Source organism: Zootoca vivipara, unplaced genomic scaffold (genome assembly GCF_965207765.1).
Source record: "Zootoca vivipara unplaced genomic scaffold, rZooViv2.hap1.1 HAP1_SCAFFOLD_30, whole genome shotgun sequence".
Classification (NCBI taxonomy): domain Eukaryota; kingdom Metazoa; phylum Chordata; class Lepidosauria; order Squamata; family Lacertidae; genus Zootoca; species Zootoca vivipara.
In genome coordinates this window covers 70,146-87,243 of record NW_028291076.1, presented here as the reverse complement: position 1 = coordinate 87,243, position 17,098 = coordinate 70,146, and the positions used below count along the sequence as shown (strand labels likewise).

General features: G+C 50.1%; 1 protein-coding gene across 1 annotated transcript in view; it reads left to right on the top strand.

The window, feature by feature from the left end:
- Nucleotides 1–1,522: 1,522 nt before the first annotated feature.
- Nucleotides 1,523–17,098, top strand: part of LOC118078892 (ATP-binding cassette sub-family A member 2) — a 76,897-nt gene continuing 61,321 nt past the window's right edge. Inside the window, exons 1-2 of the mRNA XM_088660189.1 lie at nucleotides 1,523–1,890; nucleotides 4,944–5,112. Of these exons, the coding sequence (XP_088516315.1) occupies nucleotides 1,523–1,890; nucleotides 4,944–5,112 (537 nt within the window). The remainder of the gene's footprint in view (nucleotides 1,891–4,943; nucleotides 5,113–17,098) is intronic.

Below are 17,098 nucleotides of genomic sequence, written 5' to 3'. Positions count from 1 at the left end.
GTATCTGAAGAAGTGTGCATGCACACGAAAGCTCATACCAAAACATAAACTTAGTTGGTCTTTAAGGTGCTACTGAAGGAATTTTTTTATTTTGCTTCGACTCAGATCAACACGGCTACCTACCTGTAACTTTGTTATGTTATGTTGTTGTTGTTATGTTATGTTATGTTATGTTGTTGTTGTTTAGTCGTTTAGTCGTGTCCGACTCTTCGTGACCCCATGGACCAGAGCACGCCAGGCACTCCTGTCTTGCACTGCCTCCCGCAGTTTGGTCAAACTTATGTTCGTAGCTTCGAGAACACTGTCCAACCATCTTGTCCTCTGTCATCCCCTTCTCCTTGTGCCCTCCATCTTTCCCAACATCAAGGTCTTTTCCAAGGATACTTCTCTTCTCATGAGGTGGCCAAAGTATTGGAGCCTCAGCTTCACGATCTGTCCTTCCAGGGAGCACTCAGGGCTGATTTCCTTAAGAATGGATAGGTTTGATCTTCTTGCAGTCCATGGGACTCTCAAGAGTCTCCTCCAGCACCAAAATTCAAAAGCATCAATTCTTCGGCGATCAGCCTTCTTTATGGTCCAACTCTCACTTCCATACATCACTACTGGAAAAACCATAGCTTTAACTATACGGACCTTTGTCAGCAAGGTGATGTCTCTGCTTTTTAAGATGCTGTCTAGGTTTGTCATTGCTTTTCTCCCAAGAAGCAGGCGTCTTTTAATTTCGTGACTGCTGTCACCATCTGCAGTGATCAAGGAGCCCAAGAAGGGGAAATCTCTCACTGCCTCCATTTCTTCCCCTTCTATTTGCCAGGAGGTGATGGGACCAGTGGCCATGATCTTGGTTTTTTTGATGTTGAGCTTCAGACCATATTTTGCGCTCTCCTCTTTCACCCTCATTAAAAGGTTCTTTAATTCCTCCTCGCTTTCTGCCATCAAGGTTGTGTCATCTGCATATCTGAGGTTGTTGATATTTCTTCCGGCAATCTTAATTCCGGCTTGGGATTCATCTAGTCCGGCCTTTCGCATGATGAATTCTGCATATAAGTTACATAAGCAGGGAGACAATATACAACCTTGTCGTACTCCTTTCCCAATTTTGAACCACTCAGTTGTTCCCTATCCAGTTCTAACTGTAGCTTCTTGTCCCACATAGAGATTTCTCAGGAGACAGATGAGGTGATCAGGCACTCCCATTTCTTGAAGAACTTGCCAAAGTTTGCTGTGGTCGACACAGTCAAAGGCTTTTGCATAGTCAATGAAGCAGAAGTAGACGTTTTTCTGGAACTCTCTAGCTTTCTCCACAATCCAGCGCATGTTTGCTATTTGGTCTCTGGTTCCTCTGCCCCTTCGAAATCCAGCTTGCACTTCTGGGAGTTCTCGGTCCACATACTGCCTAAGCCTGCCTTGTAGAATTTTAAGCATAACCTTGCTAGCGTGTGAAATGAGCGCATTTCACCTGGGGAAGGAATTGGCAAGCCACTCCAGTATCCCTGCCGAGAAAACTCTATGGACAAAGTCCGCTATGCTCACCCGCAACTTAACCCTTGCCCTTCTCCCGCAGCTGAAACTCGACGAGGTGAACGGCACGGCGGCCGGGAAGCGTCTCCACGCCGTGCTGGAGGACCTGACGGAGATGGAGAAGGTCTTAAAGGACGTGGATATCCTCTCGGCGCTGGCCAAGCTCCTGCCCAAGGGTGCCTGCTCCTCCAGGCCGCCCGCCGCCACCTCCAACAGCACCAGCTCCGCCGGGAACTTCACCTCCGGCACCAACGCCAGCGCCGAGGAGGGCAAGGGGGAGAGCGAGGCGCCCGCCGAAGACCCCCAAGGGCAGTGCTCGGCCTTCGTCCAGCTTTGGGCCGGCCTGCAGCCCATCCTCTGCGGCAACAACCGGTGAGGCCAAGCGGCCCAGAGCCCCACGGCTATGCCAGAGGGGTCCGCAAGATGCGATTAGAATAAAAAAAATATATTAAATCTATTTCGTACGACAACAGATTTCTTTGCTTTGGCCGCTTCCTGCATGAGCAGAGTCTAGCGCAAAACTGGAATTAGATGGAGGCAGGAGTTCCGCTGTATGCCGTTAGGTGGCGCTTGACAACTTCCTGACAGTAAGAGCTGTTCGGCAGTGGGATTTGCTGCCAAGGAGTGTGGTGGAGTCTCCTTCTTTGGAGGTCTTTAAGCAGAGGCATGACAGCCATATGTCAAGAATGCTTGGATGGTGTTTCTTGCCTGGCAGGGGGTTGGACTGGATGGCCCTTGTGGTCCCTTCCAACTCTACGATTCTATGATTCTATGAAACTACAAGAAAGAAGATTTCACCTCAACATTAGGAAGAACTTCCTGACAGTAAGAGCTGTTCAGCAGTGGGATGTGCTACCAAGGAGTGTGGCGGAGTCTCCTTCTTTGGAGGTCTTTAAGCAGAGGCTCGACAGGCACATGTCAAGAATGCTTGGATGGTGTTTCCTGCTTGGCAGGGGGTTGGACTGGATGGCCCTTGTGGTCTCTTCCAACTCTAGGATTCTATGATTCTATGAATTTAATTTAGGGAGGCCATAGTTAAAGGCTTGCCAAATGCACACCCAGAAAGGAAGCAGGACTGAATGTGGATCCCCTGGGGCTGGATCCTATTGTGTTTCACTGAGCAAGGGGAGTAGCCTCTGAGCACATGCAAAGTGCCACTGTCCCTCTTATGAATACCTACAGGCAGCTCTCATATACCTTGGTTTAAGCAACAGGACTCCTGTTGCTTTGAAGATTCCACCTCAACATTAGGAAGAACTTAACCACCTCAACATGAGGAAGAACTTCCTGACAGTAAGAGCTGTTCGGCAGTGGGATTTGCTGCCAAGGAGTGCGGTGGAGTCTCCTTCTTTGGAGGTCTTTAAGCAGAGGCTTGACAGGCATATGTCAAGAATGCTTTGATGGTGTTTCCTGCTTGGCAGGGGGTTGGACTGGATGGCCCTCGGGGTCTCTTCCAACTCTATGATTCTACGATTCTACAAACACGACTGTTTTGCAAAGAGGCAGCGGGCGCGTTCGACTAACGCTCACCTCCCCAAGATGCTTTGCGCGCGTCGGCTTCAATTGTGCGCTACTGCGCAGGTCCCCTGTCTTCTCCATTCCCCTCCCTCCTCCCTGGCGCACGCTGCCTCTTTGCAAAACCGCCGTGTTTGTCCACAAAGCGTTGTTTTTCGCGGAAGCTACAGTTCGCGTAGTTAAAAATGGACCGTTGGTTTAAAAAGGGGTTCGTTCAAACGACAAAGGCCTACAGATGAAGAGGAAGAGAGTGCATTCGATGTTCAAGCGAGTAAGTCAGCGACTCTCGAACCCGATCCTGAACCTAAATCGTCGGCGTCCCTTGAACCTAACCCTTCCAAGATCAGTGCTAAGCTTGCTGGAAAAATTAGATTAGGAATTAGATTTAGGATTACGAATTAATGGGGGTCCTTGTCACAATAGCGGCTCGATGAGGGGTCCTCGGGAAAATTTTGGAGGGAACCCCTGTTCTAGAGGATATGTAGTTGCCAGTGCTTCAGCCCCGCCTGTCAGCTCAGCTGTTTGGTTTATTTCATTTACGGGGCATTTGCAAGTTCTGCAAGGGATTACCTTTATATCCCATAGAATCATAGAATCCTAGAGTTGGAAGAGACCCCAAGGGCCATCCAGTCCAACCCCCTGCCGAGCAGGAAACACCATCAAAGCATTCTTGACAGATGGCTGTCAAGCCTCTGCTTAAAGACCTCCAAAGAAGGAGACTCCACCACCACACTCCTTGGTAGCAAATCCCACTGCCGAACAGCTCTGACTGTCAGGAAGTTCTTCCTAATGTTTAGGTGGTTAAGTTCTTCCTAATGTTGAGGTGGAATCTTCAAAGCAACAGGAGTCCTGTTGCTTAAACCAAGGTATATGAGAGCTGCCTGCAGGTATTCATAAGAGGGACAGTGGCACTTTGCGTGTGCTCAGAGGCTACTCCCCTTGCTCAGTGAAACACAATAGGATCCAGCCCCAGGGGATCCACATTCAGTCCTGCTTCCTTTCTGTGTGTGCATTTGGCAAGCCTTTAACTATGGCCTCCCTAAATTAAATTCATAGAATCATAGAATCCTAGAATCCTAGAATTGGAAGAGACCCCAAGGGCCATCCAGTCCAACCCCCTGCCGAGCAGGAAACACCATCCAAGCATTCTTGACATATGCCTGTCAAGCCTCTGCTTAAAGACCTCCAAAGAAGGAGACTCCACCGCACTCCTTGGCAGCAAATCCCACTGCCGAACAGCTCTGACTGTCAGGAAGTTCTTCCTAATGTTTAGGTGGAATCATAGAATCATAGAGTCATAGAGTTGGAAGAGACCCCAAGGGCCATCCAGTCCAACCCCCTGCCAAGCAGGAAACACCATCAAAGCATTCCTGACATATGCCTGTCTATCAGCAGAGTTGTAGAAGCGTAGCAAAAACCCCTTGCTTAGCACGCTTGTCAGGCATCTATTTGCCTGCATCCAAGTCCAAGCTGCGTAGCAGATAACTGTCCAGTGCGCTCCCGTTGCGCAGTTTCTGCTTCTATCACGAAAGTCAAGCCTCGTTTCTAAACGTCTCGGAATTCTTTCTTCTGAAGTTTAGATAACAGTTCAAACTGCAGCTTGTAGCAGCGGAAACTTTCCAGCTTTCAGCGCCTATGAAATAAATCACTTTCACTCCCTTGTTCATTAAAACAAGTAAGTTTTATTTCTTAAAACAACTCCAACCTGGGGAAGATAGATCCATCCTGGATGGAAGCTTCAGCACAACAGACAGAACAGAAACAGACGATGTCATATATACAGATACACAATAGCAACAGGTACTACTTCCTGTTTCCTGTCTATACGACACGTCACAAGCCCCTCGTGATACAGGACGACTGCTGAGCTATAATCCTCAGCTCACACCCCCTCTCGTCCTGCATCGCAGGGGTAGCGTAAAGACTTCCTTACGCAAGACACAAACCTTTGCAGAATCCATTACGTCTCCGGAAACCCAAAGATTTGGTGAACCCAACTGCCAGGTTCCCCTGGCTCGGGCAATCCCTCAGTTTTGCCAATCCTGCGTGGACGCCTTGGCAAACGTTCCGAAAACGAATGTCAGCGCGTTTGGCACTGGTTACAACGCAACCAGTCTCAGTAAGCAACAAACAGAGCCGGTTGTCCTCCCAAACCGTGATGGGTTGGCAACACTCCCCGTTGACCTTCTGGACCAAACATTGGCAAACCTGAATCGCTCCACAGACTCCTGACAGAGCGTCATACTCAGTCTCTGCAGAGAAAAGAGTAATAAAGCTTTGACGCTTGGAATAGCGTTCCATCAGAGCATCATCATACTTCATACCTATCTCAGTTGCTGACTCCCCGTCCTGCAACTTGGCCCAGTTGCTGCCAGACCAGCACGTGTCCTGTGCTGTACTCATAACTGGCTGCCTAAAACACAACTCCTTAGTATCTCCCAGATACCTAAGAACTCTCTTTATGCCATTCCGGGCATGCACACTGGGCTGTGCATCCTCTTGGCTAAGCCTCTTCATAGCAAACATACCAACTGGTTTACTCCACTGAGAAAAACTCAACAAACTCCTTAGAGTTGATTGGAACATCGCGGGGCTCTGGGACTCAGAGTGTTCCCCGAACTGACTATCCTCAACAAAACAAATCTCTAAGGGTGTTCTGATACTAGCACTATCAGTCTTCTTGAACTTTGCAACCAACTGTTCAATCTTACCTTCCTGCCTCAGCAAGAAACTGTGATCCGCAGACCTGTCAATCCTGACACTTAGGTAAACCTTCACTGGACCTAATTCTTTGAGCTTAAAATACCTGCTAAGCTCTTGTGCAAACCAATGCACCTGTGCCTCTGTATTTGCAATGCATCTGATGCTATCTACAAAACAGAACACAAGAATTTGCTTCTGGCTAGACCCTGCCAGATAAAAACAACTATCAGCAAATTTCTCTTGGAAACTTATACCTTCCTGTCACAGATGGGGTGTTGGCTACTCCCGAGTAAGCACTCCACACATCCTCTGGATTTTCATAGTTTTATTGTGCATGCTATATACAGTGGTGAGATGTCTCAAATCATGTCTGCTCTGCATGGGGCAGAAGCCCACAATGGCGTCTCGTGGGCTCTGACCCCCCTTTTAAGACTCCAAACGCCCCTCCTCCTTGCTCTATGGGTCCTCCGTGGTCCCAAACCAGGCTCCTGAGGTGCCGTTCTCTCTCCTCCCTCCTTTCCAGCCCCTGCTGAAGCTAGCTCCTCCCCTGCTTCCCTGCTACCAACCTGGAGCTGAGCCACCAGGACTCTGCAGAGCCCTGGACCCGTCTTAACCCTTCCTGTTCCTGATTTGAACTCCCAGACTTGCTGCTGCTCTCCCATCTGATGGAAGTAAGCAGAGTGGGCTGCTCTCTGCAAGCCCTCTCTCTTACATCCACCCCCCCTCCAGGCTCCCCCCCCCTTTCTGAGGCCTGGTTTGCCTGGTCTGATGTCTGTAAAGAGGGCTGGAAGCCTGACAGGTCTTCCTCCTCTGTAGTGTGTGTAAAATCCTGTTCCCAGTCGGTGCTGGGTGGCTGGTCCGTGTAGTTCCTTCCGTTGTCATCCTCCTCCTCCCTCTGGAAAATTGCTTCCGATTCCCGGAGGGCTCCTTGGGTCTGCGTCTCCCCTGCTCCCCACCTGGGATCGCCCTCCCCCTCTGTGTTCCCTGTGCTACTGACGTGTGGTGGTTTGGGTCTGTGGGAGAAAGGAGCGTGCAGTTCCAGTGTGCGGTCCTCCCCTTGCATGGTGTGCGTGGTTGCCTCCGCGTTTTGGGAAGCAGGAGTGCCCTGCCTGGCCATCAGACATTTTAACCCCCCCTCCCCCCACCGGGAGCCCGGGCTCGCTGTGGCACTGTAGACCTCCTCCTCTTCCTTTCTTTCTGGAACCTCTTGGCTGCCTTCTCCCTCCACCCTTCTGTCTAGTGTCTTTTGTGTGATTTCCTCCCCCTCCCTCCTGTCAGCGTCTTGTGTTGGATGTGTGTCACGTCCTCTGAACCTTGGGCTTTCCCTAAAGTGTGAGAGCAAAGACCTGTGACCCACGGGATGGACCTTCCTCGCTGTAGGTACTTCCCCCCTGAAGGTGACAGGGTTGATCTGTGTCAGAACCTTGAAGGGCCCCAGCCTTCTGGGTGCCAGCTTCTTCCCCCTTCCCCCCATGGGAAGGCCTTCTGACCACAGCCAGACCCTGTCCCCTCCGTGGAAGACCTTCTCCAGTCCCCTGTGATGGTCTGCCCCCTCCTTGTAAGCCTCATTGCCCCTTGCCACGTCTCCATCCAGTTGTTGGTGTACTGTCTCCCTCCTCTCACCCCATGCCTCAATAGGTGGTCCCCCAATCTCCCCCTCCCCCTGCCCTGGGAAGGCTCTGGGGTTTCGCCCAAGACTGGCCTTACTGGGTGTGAGCCTCGTGAAGACATGTACTGCATGCCCCTCCGTGGGGTTGTCATGATATTGCCTGAGAATCTTCCCTCTGAGGGAGTCCTGGGGCATATACCGGGCATCATTGCTAAAGAGTAACCCCTCTTTCTCTGCAAGCCCTTCCCCTGCCCCCTCTCCCTCCCTCAAGTCCCTCCGTATGTTCTGGGTAAAAGTGTCCTCTTTGGTGAGTTGGCTCAGTTTCTCTTCCTGCATCCCCGCCTCTGCGTCGTTCCATCCGCCTGGGGAGCTGATGTGGTGCGATCCTGAGGATTCTCCTTCTTTCCTGCAGTGCTCCATGCCGTCTGCATCTCCAAAGGTGAGATCTCCCTGGCACTGGCTGCCCACAGGGTCATGGTCAATTAAGTCAAAAGCTAGCACTTCTGAGTGCCTATTCACTGTCCTCTTCAGAGAGGGGGTCTGTTGCGTGACCTCCCCCTCCTGCAATTCCCTGCCGTCTATGGCCGAGACGCTCATGGGAAGCTTCCTTGGGAAAAGGGGAATCTGATTCTGCCTAGCAAAGTCCACCGATAGAAAATCATTGCTGCTGCCCCTGCAGAGAAGCCCGACTGTCTCCTGGGTCTGGCCTCTTGGTAGCTGCAGACTTACTTCCATCACTTTGCCGTGCTGTGGGGTGTTCCAGGAGGGCTCTGTTGCTCTTCCTCCGCCTGGCCACTCCCCTCCTGATCTGGCAGCCAGGCTGGCTCGTTTCCCCACGCTCCAGTTTGCATGTTGAGCTCTTCCATCTTTGTGCCTGCCTGCTCTCGCCATTCCTTCCTCTGGGGGCAGTGTTCCACCCAGTGGCTGGACGCATTGCAAAGGAGCCATCCCCCACCTTTCTCTTCTTTCTGTTTTCCCGCGTCAGCGTTTGAAAGCACCCGCGCGCGGGCTTTATCCCTCTGCATCACATCTGGTGGGAGGGGTCTGTGCTGGGCTGCAGCTGCCTCACCAGGACTGTGTGGGGACTTGGGGTGGCCGCCTTTCCCCTCTGTCTGTCCCTCCTGTCCGGAATCGCCTTGCACTCCCTCCTGCGCTTTCATGGCACCATGTCTCTCAGCCTCAGAGCCAGCTCGTGCTGGGGGTCGCCCTTCAAAGTGCTGGCCCGTGACGGCACCCTGCTCATCAGCCCTCCCGAGTGTCCTCTCTGCTTGTCCAGCCTCCGCTCCTCTGGCCTGGCTGTGTTCAGAGCTGCTCGGTTCACTAAGCCTGGCTTCCCCTGTGATTGGGCGCCTACCTTGTCTTTGAGCTGTTCCATAGTTGCAGGGTGCTGGCTGCAGCTTGCTCTCCGCTGCTCCCCTCATGCATGCCAATCCTTCCTTGGCATCTCTCCTTTCCGTTTCAGATGCTGCCAATTCCATGCCTGCTGCCACGTTTGCAGCTCTCTCTCCTCGGGGCAGCCATCAAAGATTGTGGGCTTGCTGTCACAGATGGGGTGTTGGCTACTCCCGAGTAAGCACTCCACACATCCTCTGGATTTTCATAGTTTTATTGTGCATGCTATATACAGTGGTGAGATGTCTCAAATCATGTCTGCTCTGCATGGGGCAGAAGCCCACAATGGCGTCTCGTGGGCTCTGACCCCCCTTTTAAGACTCCAAACGCCCCTCCTCCTTGCTCTATGGGTCCTCCGTGGTCCCAAACCAGGCTCCTGAGGTGCCGTTCTCTCTCCTCCCTCCTTTCCACCCCCTGCTGAAGCTAGCTCCTCCCCTGCTTCCCTGCTACCAACCTGGAGCTGAGCCACCAGGACTCTGCAGAGCCCTGGACCCGTCTTAACCCTTCCTGTTCCTGATTTGAACTCCCAGACTTGCTGCTGCTCTCCCATCTGATGGAAGTAAGCAGAGTGGGCTGCTCTCTGCAAGCCCTCTCTCTTACACTTCCAAACCTTCATCCAAACTTACGGTTGACTGCTTCAAACCATAAATGGGTATATGTAACTTACAGACAACATCTGGCTTACTGATCTCAAACCCTTGTGGAGATAGCGTGTACAGCATATCCTCCAACGGTGAATTCAGACAAGCGTCACTGATGGTAAAAACAAAACTTTCCTGAGCAGCTGTAGACAACAAAGATCCTAGCGCTTCAGGTACTGCGGGTGCAAAACTCTCAGAATGCAACTCCTCCAGCTTTGAGACATCTCTGGCTACAAACCTAGCCCTGTACTGAGATTCTCCAGTTGCCGTGGTTTTAAGCTTAAACACCACGCGACTATGTACAGCACGGTGGCCCTCGGGCCGCGCCACTGTGAAAAACACCTTCCGTGCTTCCATGGAGTCTAACCCCATCTGCATTGCCTTGTACCACTTCCTGGTCACCTCCTCAGGCAATTGATGAACTTCCTCGAAGCTTTCTGGCTCACACTGATCCATACAAGTCCACAGACTAGTGGCTGTATATCTGTCAGTAGAGATCCTTTTCGTGGCCCTCTCTGACCTGCTCAACCTAGCAACTGCATCCTCATCTGACCACGTCACGATGAAACCTGCTTGAGTACCAATGACCTCAGGAAATGCATAGCGCGAACTACTGCGCGTGCTGTTAGCTCCTGAATCTTGGCGCGGGAACAACCTGCCCCTATTGGCTTGTCTACCAGTGCCTGGCACTGGAGGTGTGAGAGTGTTCCTAGGCTCTTGCTTTGGAAACCCTCCCTGCTGTGCATTACGCTGGGCAGCGCTGAGCATCCAGCTCGCGTGTCCAGCACCTAGCACAACAGTACCTGTGGATGGAGTACTGGCTGGTTCACAACCAGACACAGCCTGTCCATCAACACTAGAACCTGCCAAAACTGTAAGCACATCAGGACTGTAGTGGATAGGTATCCACACCTGTGCCTCACAGAACTCAATGCTATCGCTGAGTATCACCCGTGACTCATCAATTTTTCCTGGGCGCACGAACAACCAAAACGTGGAACAAAGTTCGTATCCCACAAAAACTACCTTTCGGGACCTGGGACCGTCTTCAGATTGCATCACAAAGACTCCCCATTCAAACAAACTCAAGGAAACCTCTGGTTCCTCGCTACATAGCAACAAATAGGATTCACACCCTACCGTTGAATTGCATGGCCAGAACTTCCTCAGAAAACTGACGACAAAGACTATAGCTGACAACGTCTTTCCAAGAATCGTATCCTGTCCAGCTATTGCACAGCCTTGTAGCCCCCTGGGAGCTGACAATCTGTGCTTGCTTCCTTCCTGTGGAAAGAAACCTTGCAGTGTGCCCTCAGCACAAACTGATCCATGATCGGCCTGAAAACAAAACACCTTACAGGCAAACTTTAGCTTCACAGCTTGAACCCACTCACTAACCAAGCCTAACTCCTTCCCTGTACTCCTGAGAGGTATGGTGAAGCTCATTCTGGTTTGGCCATCTGACAGAAATATTTGGGTTCCGCCCATACGGAGCGCTTCCCTTGGTCTACAGGAATCCATTTGAGTCAGCATAGGTGCCTGACTAGAAACATTGGCAGACCTGGAACCTTCACATAATGTAACTTTGGCTTGTTGACAAACAACACCAAGAACCTTAGAGCATGTCAAGACGTTACACATCTCTGGTTGTGTATCTGTACCTGTACCTGGTACCTTCTGCACATCACTTACGTGCGCACAACCTTGTTGCCACAAGTGGGCGCAATTGTGGTGTGGACTAATGTTGGCACCCTGAACCTCAGTCGTGCCTGAGATGATTTTACCTGTCACAAGGATAAAAAACTCATTCACATTGCATTTCACACACATCAACAATCCACCCTCCATTGAGCACATTGAGCACATAACATCCTCAGAATGTACATTGCAACTATCTTTCAACAAAGACAAGACAGATTACATTTCATCAATGGCAAATCAAATACATCAATATTAGCAATATTAGCATGTACAGAGTGAAACTTAATGCCATTTGCAAAACTTAGTCCTCTTCCAGGGAAAAAGTTCTTGCAGCTCAGGACTTCACCACCAGGGGTCTGGAGTCCAGAGCGTTGCTTAGCAACTGGCACGCCACTTGCTTCATCTCTTGCTGCAACAACAAGATGACGGAACTCACCTGCTGACCGATTGCCAGCACACAAGGTTCCCAAGCTGGTGGTTCCCTTGCCATTCACAGGCTCCTCCAGAGAACACGTTATCTGGTGGTGGCCCAGCTGGCGACCTTGGCCTGTATCTTCTTCAAGATGACGTAGGATGGAACAATGCCCCTGCTCATCAACAATGGAATCTTCCAGGACTTTGCACACGGGCCCCATTGCATTCCTGGGAACTGAGCAGCCTTGCACAGTGTAAATTTCCATGCCTTGGTCAAAACAGCCCTCGCAAGTAGCCTTGCCTTCAGCTGTGGCAAAACAGCCCTTTGCAGCAGCAAAGCCTTGCCTAGCCATTCTGAGAAACTGTGCATCACAGGAAAGCTCCAAAACAGCAACAAACAGCTGGGGGACATTTTGGACATCTTCAGCCCAATTGGCTCTGCCTTGTGCCAAAACAACCCCCACCTTTGGGGTTGGGCATGCAGGGATCGGCCGTGGATCCTGGCTGACTGCCAAGTCTCCATTTGGGAGCGTAGCAAACTTGCTTTCTTTCCCATTTGTCCACCTTTCAGCAAAGCCTCTCAAAGCATTTGCTTCCTGTCTGCCCACAGCAGGCCAGCCCCCTCTTCTCTCCCTTACTCTCTCTTCCCTGGGAGTGGGCGTGACCACAGCATTCCATGCTGCGCCACGGGAATTTAGCAGGAGTGCTGGGGTGGCATGCCCTCTGGCAACGATGTGCAAATAGGGCAAATGAAAACCTTTGAAGCTTGTGCTGCTATCTTTAAGCAAACACTCCTTCTCATTTCCCGGGACTGTCAGCTTACTCACGTGTCGCATCGTTTCCAACGGCTGGAGTCTCCTTCAGCAGACGGACCTCCGGAAGAGAAGATACCAGCGAGATTGATGCACCTTGTTTGCACAACCTCCCAGCTGGAATTTTTACGGCTTTCCAAAGAGCAGCAACTTTTCCACAGCAGTTCATAGGCTTATGAAAGCTGTATTGATTGGATCCATAACCTATCAGCAGAGTTGTAGAAGCGTAGCAAAAACCCCTTGCTTAGCACGCTTGTCAGGCATCTATTTGCCTGCATCCAAGTCCAAGCTGCGTAGCAGATAACTGTCCAGTGCGCTCCCGTTGCGCAGTTTCTGCTTCTATCACGAAAGTCAAGCCTCGTTTCTAAACGTCTCGGAATTCTTTCTTCTGAAGTTTAGATAACAGTTCAAACTGCAGCTTGTAGCAGCGGAAACTTTCCAGCTTTCAGCGCCTATGAAATAAATCACTTTCACTCCCTTGTTCATTAAAACAAGTAAGTTTTATTTCTTAAAACAACTCCAACCTGGGGAAGATAGATCCATCCTGGATGGAAGCTTCAGCACAACAGACAGAACAGAAACAGACGATGTCATATATACAGATACACAATAGCAACAGGTACTACTTCCTGTTTCCTGTCTATACGACACGTCACAAGCCCCTCGTGATACAGGACGACTGCTGAGCTATAATCCTCAGCTCACACTGTCAAGCCTCTGCTTAAAGACCTCCAAAGAAGGAGACTCCACCACACTCCTTGGCAGCAAATCGCACTGCCGAACAGCTCTCACTGTCAGGAAGTTCTTCCTCATGTTGAGGTGGAATCTTCTTTCTTGAATCCATTGAATCCCCAGGGGTTGATCATAAAGGAAAGTCTGGGAAAAAAAAACCCCCGGAAAAGCCCTTTCTATACTGAACGGCCCCAATCTCGCAAGACCGCAAGACAGTCCCGTGAGAACTCACGAAAGCCTCCCAGAGTCTTCGGGTGACCGTCCGAAGAGCTTCAAAGGCAAGGTGGAGGGCTTAAGAACAGCCCTTTGCAGAAGCAGTTCTTGAAGCCCCTCTGCCTTACTTACCCAGGCTCTGGGACAGTTTTGGAGACTTCTGCGAGAACTCATGGAGCCATCTGGGATCCTGCAAGTGTCTCCAGAGGCCAGCAAGCAAAGTTTTCATGCCCCCATTCCGTTGGTTGGTTGATCAAAGGCCTGGAAACGATGCCTTATGAGGAACGGCTTAGGGAGCTGGGTATGTTTAGCCTGGAGAAGAGAAGGTTAAGGGGTGATATGATAGCCATGTTCAAATATATGAAAGGATGTCATATGGAGGAGGGAGAAAGGTTGTTTTCTGCTGCTCCAGAGAAGCGGACACGGAGCAGTGGATTCAAGCTACAAGAAAGAAGATTCCACCTCAACATTAGGAAGAACTTCCTGACAGTCAGAGCTGTTCGGCAGTGCGATTTGCTGCCAAGGAGTGTGGTGGAGTCTCCTTCTTTGGAGGTCTTTAAGCAGAGGCTTGACAGGCATATGTCAGGAATGCTTTGATGGTGTTTCCTGCTTGGCAGGGGGTTGGACTGGATGGCCCTTGGGGTCTCTTCCAACTCTAGGATTCTATGATTCTATGATTGATTGAGTGATGATCTGTGTAAAGTTGCGATTGCGTCAGTAAAGTCGCTGTAAGTTGTGATCCCCGTGCATTTTGTAAAATTGATACGCCGCTTGATTATAAAGGAGGAACCTCAAAGTGGCTTATGAAACAATAAAACAAGGACCTTGTCAGTCGAAAATAGATATTTTGAATCATTAAAAGTCACGCCTGTTAATTTCAGTGGTTCTCCATTTTCCTACTTAGAATCATAGAATCATAGAGTTGGAAGAGACCCCAAGGGCCATCCAGTCCAACCCCCTGCCAAGCAGGAAACACCATCCAAGCATTCTTGACATATGCCTGTCAAGCCTCTGCTTAAAGACCTCCAAAGAAGGAGACTCCACCACCACACTCCTTGGCAGCAAATCCCATTGCCGAACAGCTCTTACTGTCAGGAAGTTCTTCCTAATGTTGAGGTAGAATCTTCTTTCTTGTAGTTTCATAGAATCATAGAATCCTAGAGTCGGAAGAGATGTTGGGAAAGATGGAGGGCACTAGGAGAAGGGGACTCCCTGGAAAAGACCCTGATGTTGGGAAAGATGGAGGGCACTAGGAGAAGGGGACTCCCTGGAAAAGACCCTGATGTTGGGAAAGATGGAGGGCACAAGGAGAAGGGGACTCCCTGGAAAAGACCCTGATGTTGGGAAAGATGGAGGGCACAAGGAGAAGGGGACTCCCTGGAATAGACCCTGATGTTGGGAAAGATGGGGGGGCAATAGGAGAAGGGGACTCCCTGGAGGAGACCCTGATGTTGGGAAAGATGGAGGGCACTAGGAGAAGGGGACAACAGAGGACGAGATGGTTGGACAGTGTTCTCGAAGCTACGAACATGAGTTTGACCAAACTGCGGGAGGCAGTGCAAGACAGGAGTGCCTGGCGTGCTCTGGTCCATGGGGTCACGAAGAGTCGGACACGACTAAACAACAACAATTTTTGGATAATTAATAAAATGTTATTTTTTTTTAAAAAAAGGAAGCTTACTGGCAAAAACAGTGACGTTGTCTTGGTAGGCTTGATTGAGGGTGTAGTTGACAATACTCTCCTCATCCGGAAAGCCCTTAAAGATGTCCACGCTGACCTGGTGGTGGAAAAAAGAGAGAGAGAGATTTCATCAGGGGAAGCCGCCCAGAGCTGCAGACGTCTTTTCATCTTAAGCCCTGTTTCTGTCATGGGTTTATTTATTTTCATAGAATCATAGAATCATAGAGTTGGAAGAGACCACGAGGGCCATCCAGTCCAACCCCCTGCCAAGCAGGAAACACCATCAAAGCATTCTTGACATATGGCTGTCAAGCCTCTGCTTAAAGACCTCCAAAGAAGGAGACTCCACCACACTCCTTGGCAGCCAATCCCACTGCCGCACAGCTCTTACTGTCAGGAAGTTCTTCCTAATGTTGAGGTGGAATCTTCTTTCTTGAAGTTTGAATCCATTGCTCCGTGTCCGCTCATCTGGAGCAGCAGAAAACAACCTTTCTCCCTCCTCCATATGACATCCTTTCATATATTTGAACATGGCTATCATATCACCCCTTCACCTTCTCTTCTCCAGGCTAAACATACCCAGCTCCCTAAGCCGTTCCTCATAAGGCATCGCTTCCAGGCCTTTGACCATTTTGGTTGCCCTCTTCTGGACACGTTCCAGCTTGTCAGTATCCTTCTTGAACTGTGGTGACCAGAACTGGACACAGTACTCCAGGTGAGGTCTGACCAGAGCAGAATACAGTGGTCCTATTACTTCCCTAGATCTAGATGCTATACTCCTATTGATGCAGCCCAGAATTGCATTGGCTTTTTGAGCTGCTGCAACACACTGCTGGCTCATGTCAAGTTTGTGGTCTACCAAGACTCCTAGATCCTTTTCACATGTACTGCTCCCAAGCCAGGTGTCCCCCATCCTGTATTTGTGCCTTTCATTTTTTTTGCCCTTACATTTCTCCTTGTTAAAATTCATCTTGTTTGCTTTGGCCCAGTTGTCTAATCTGTTAAAGTCATTTCGAAGTGTGATCCTGTCCTCTGGGGTATTAGCCACCCCTCTTCACAGATGTTAGATGCCTGTTCGTACAGCCGCCCTGGTCAGTATTGTTGTTGTTGTTGTTTAGTCATTTAGTCGTGTCCGACTCTTCGTGACCCCATGGACCAGAGCACGCCAGGCACTCCTGTCTTCCACTGCCTCCCGCAGTTTGGTCAAACTTATGTTCGTAGCTTCGAGAACACTGTCCAACCATCTTGTCCTCTGTCGTCCCCTTCTCCTAGTGCCCTCCATCTTTCCCAACATCAGGGTCTTTTCCAAGGATTCTTCTCTTCTCATGAGGTGGCCAAAGTATTGGAGCCTCAGCTTCAGGATCTGTCCTTCCAGGGAGCACTCAGGGCTGATTTTCTTCAGAATGGAGAGGTTTGATCTTCTTGCAGTCCATGGGACTCTCAAGAGTCTCCTCCAGCACCACAATTCAAAAGCATCCATTCTTCGGCGATCAGCCTTCTTTATGGTCCAGCTCTCACTTCCATACATCACTACTGGGAAAACCATAGCTTTAACTATACGGACCTTTGTCGGCAAGGTGATGTCTCTGCTTTTTAAGATGCTGTCTAGGTTTGTCATTGCTTTTCTCCCAAGAAGCAGGCGTCTTTTAATTTCGTGACTGCTGTCACCATTAGATGCCTGTTCGTACAGCCGCCCAGGTCAGTATTACTATTCCCATATTACCTATCTAGGGGACTGAGGTTGAAAGAGAGGTGCCGGTCTATGTGTGGCTCTGCCTCCTGTCACTACGCAAGTGGTGACCCAGGAGAGAGTCTCCCTGCTTCCAAAATGCTCTCCAGCGGCACCTACTCTAATCTCACTTCGGCATCCAGCAAAAAAACTTCTTAATCTCCTAGGCTTTAAAACAACCAAGCAAAGCCTGGAGAAGAGAAGGTGAAAGGGTGATATGATAGCCATGTTCAAAGATAGGAAAGGATGTCATATGGAGGAGGGAGAAAGGTTGTTTTCTGCTGCTCCAGAGAAGCGGACACGGAGCAATGGGTTCAAACTGCAAGAAAGAAGATTCCACCTCAACATTAGGAAGAACTTCCTGACAGTAAGAGCTGTTCGGCAGTGGGATTTGCTGCCAAGGAGTGTGGTGGAGTCTCCTTCTTTGGAGGTCTTTAA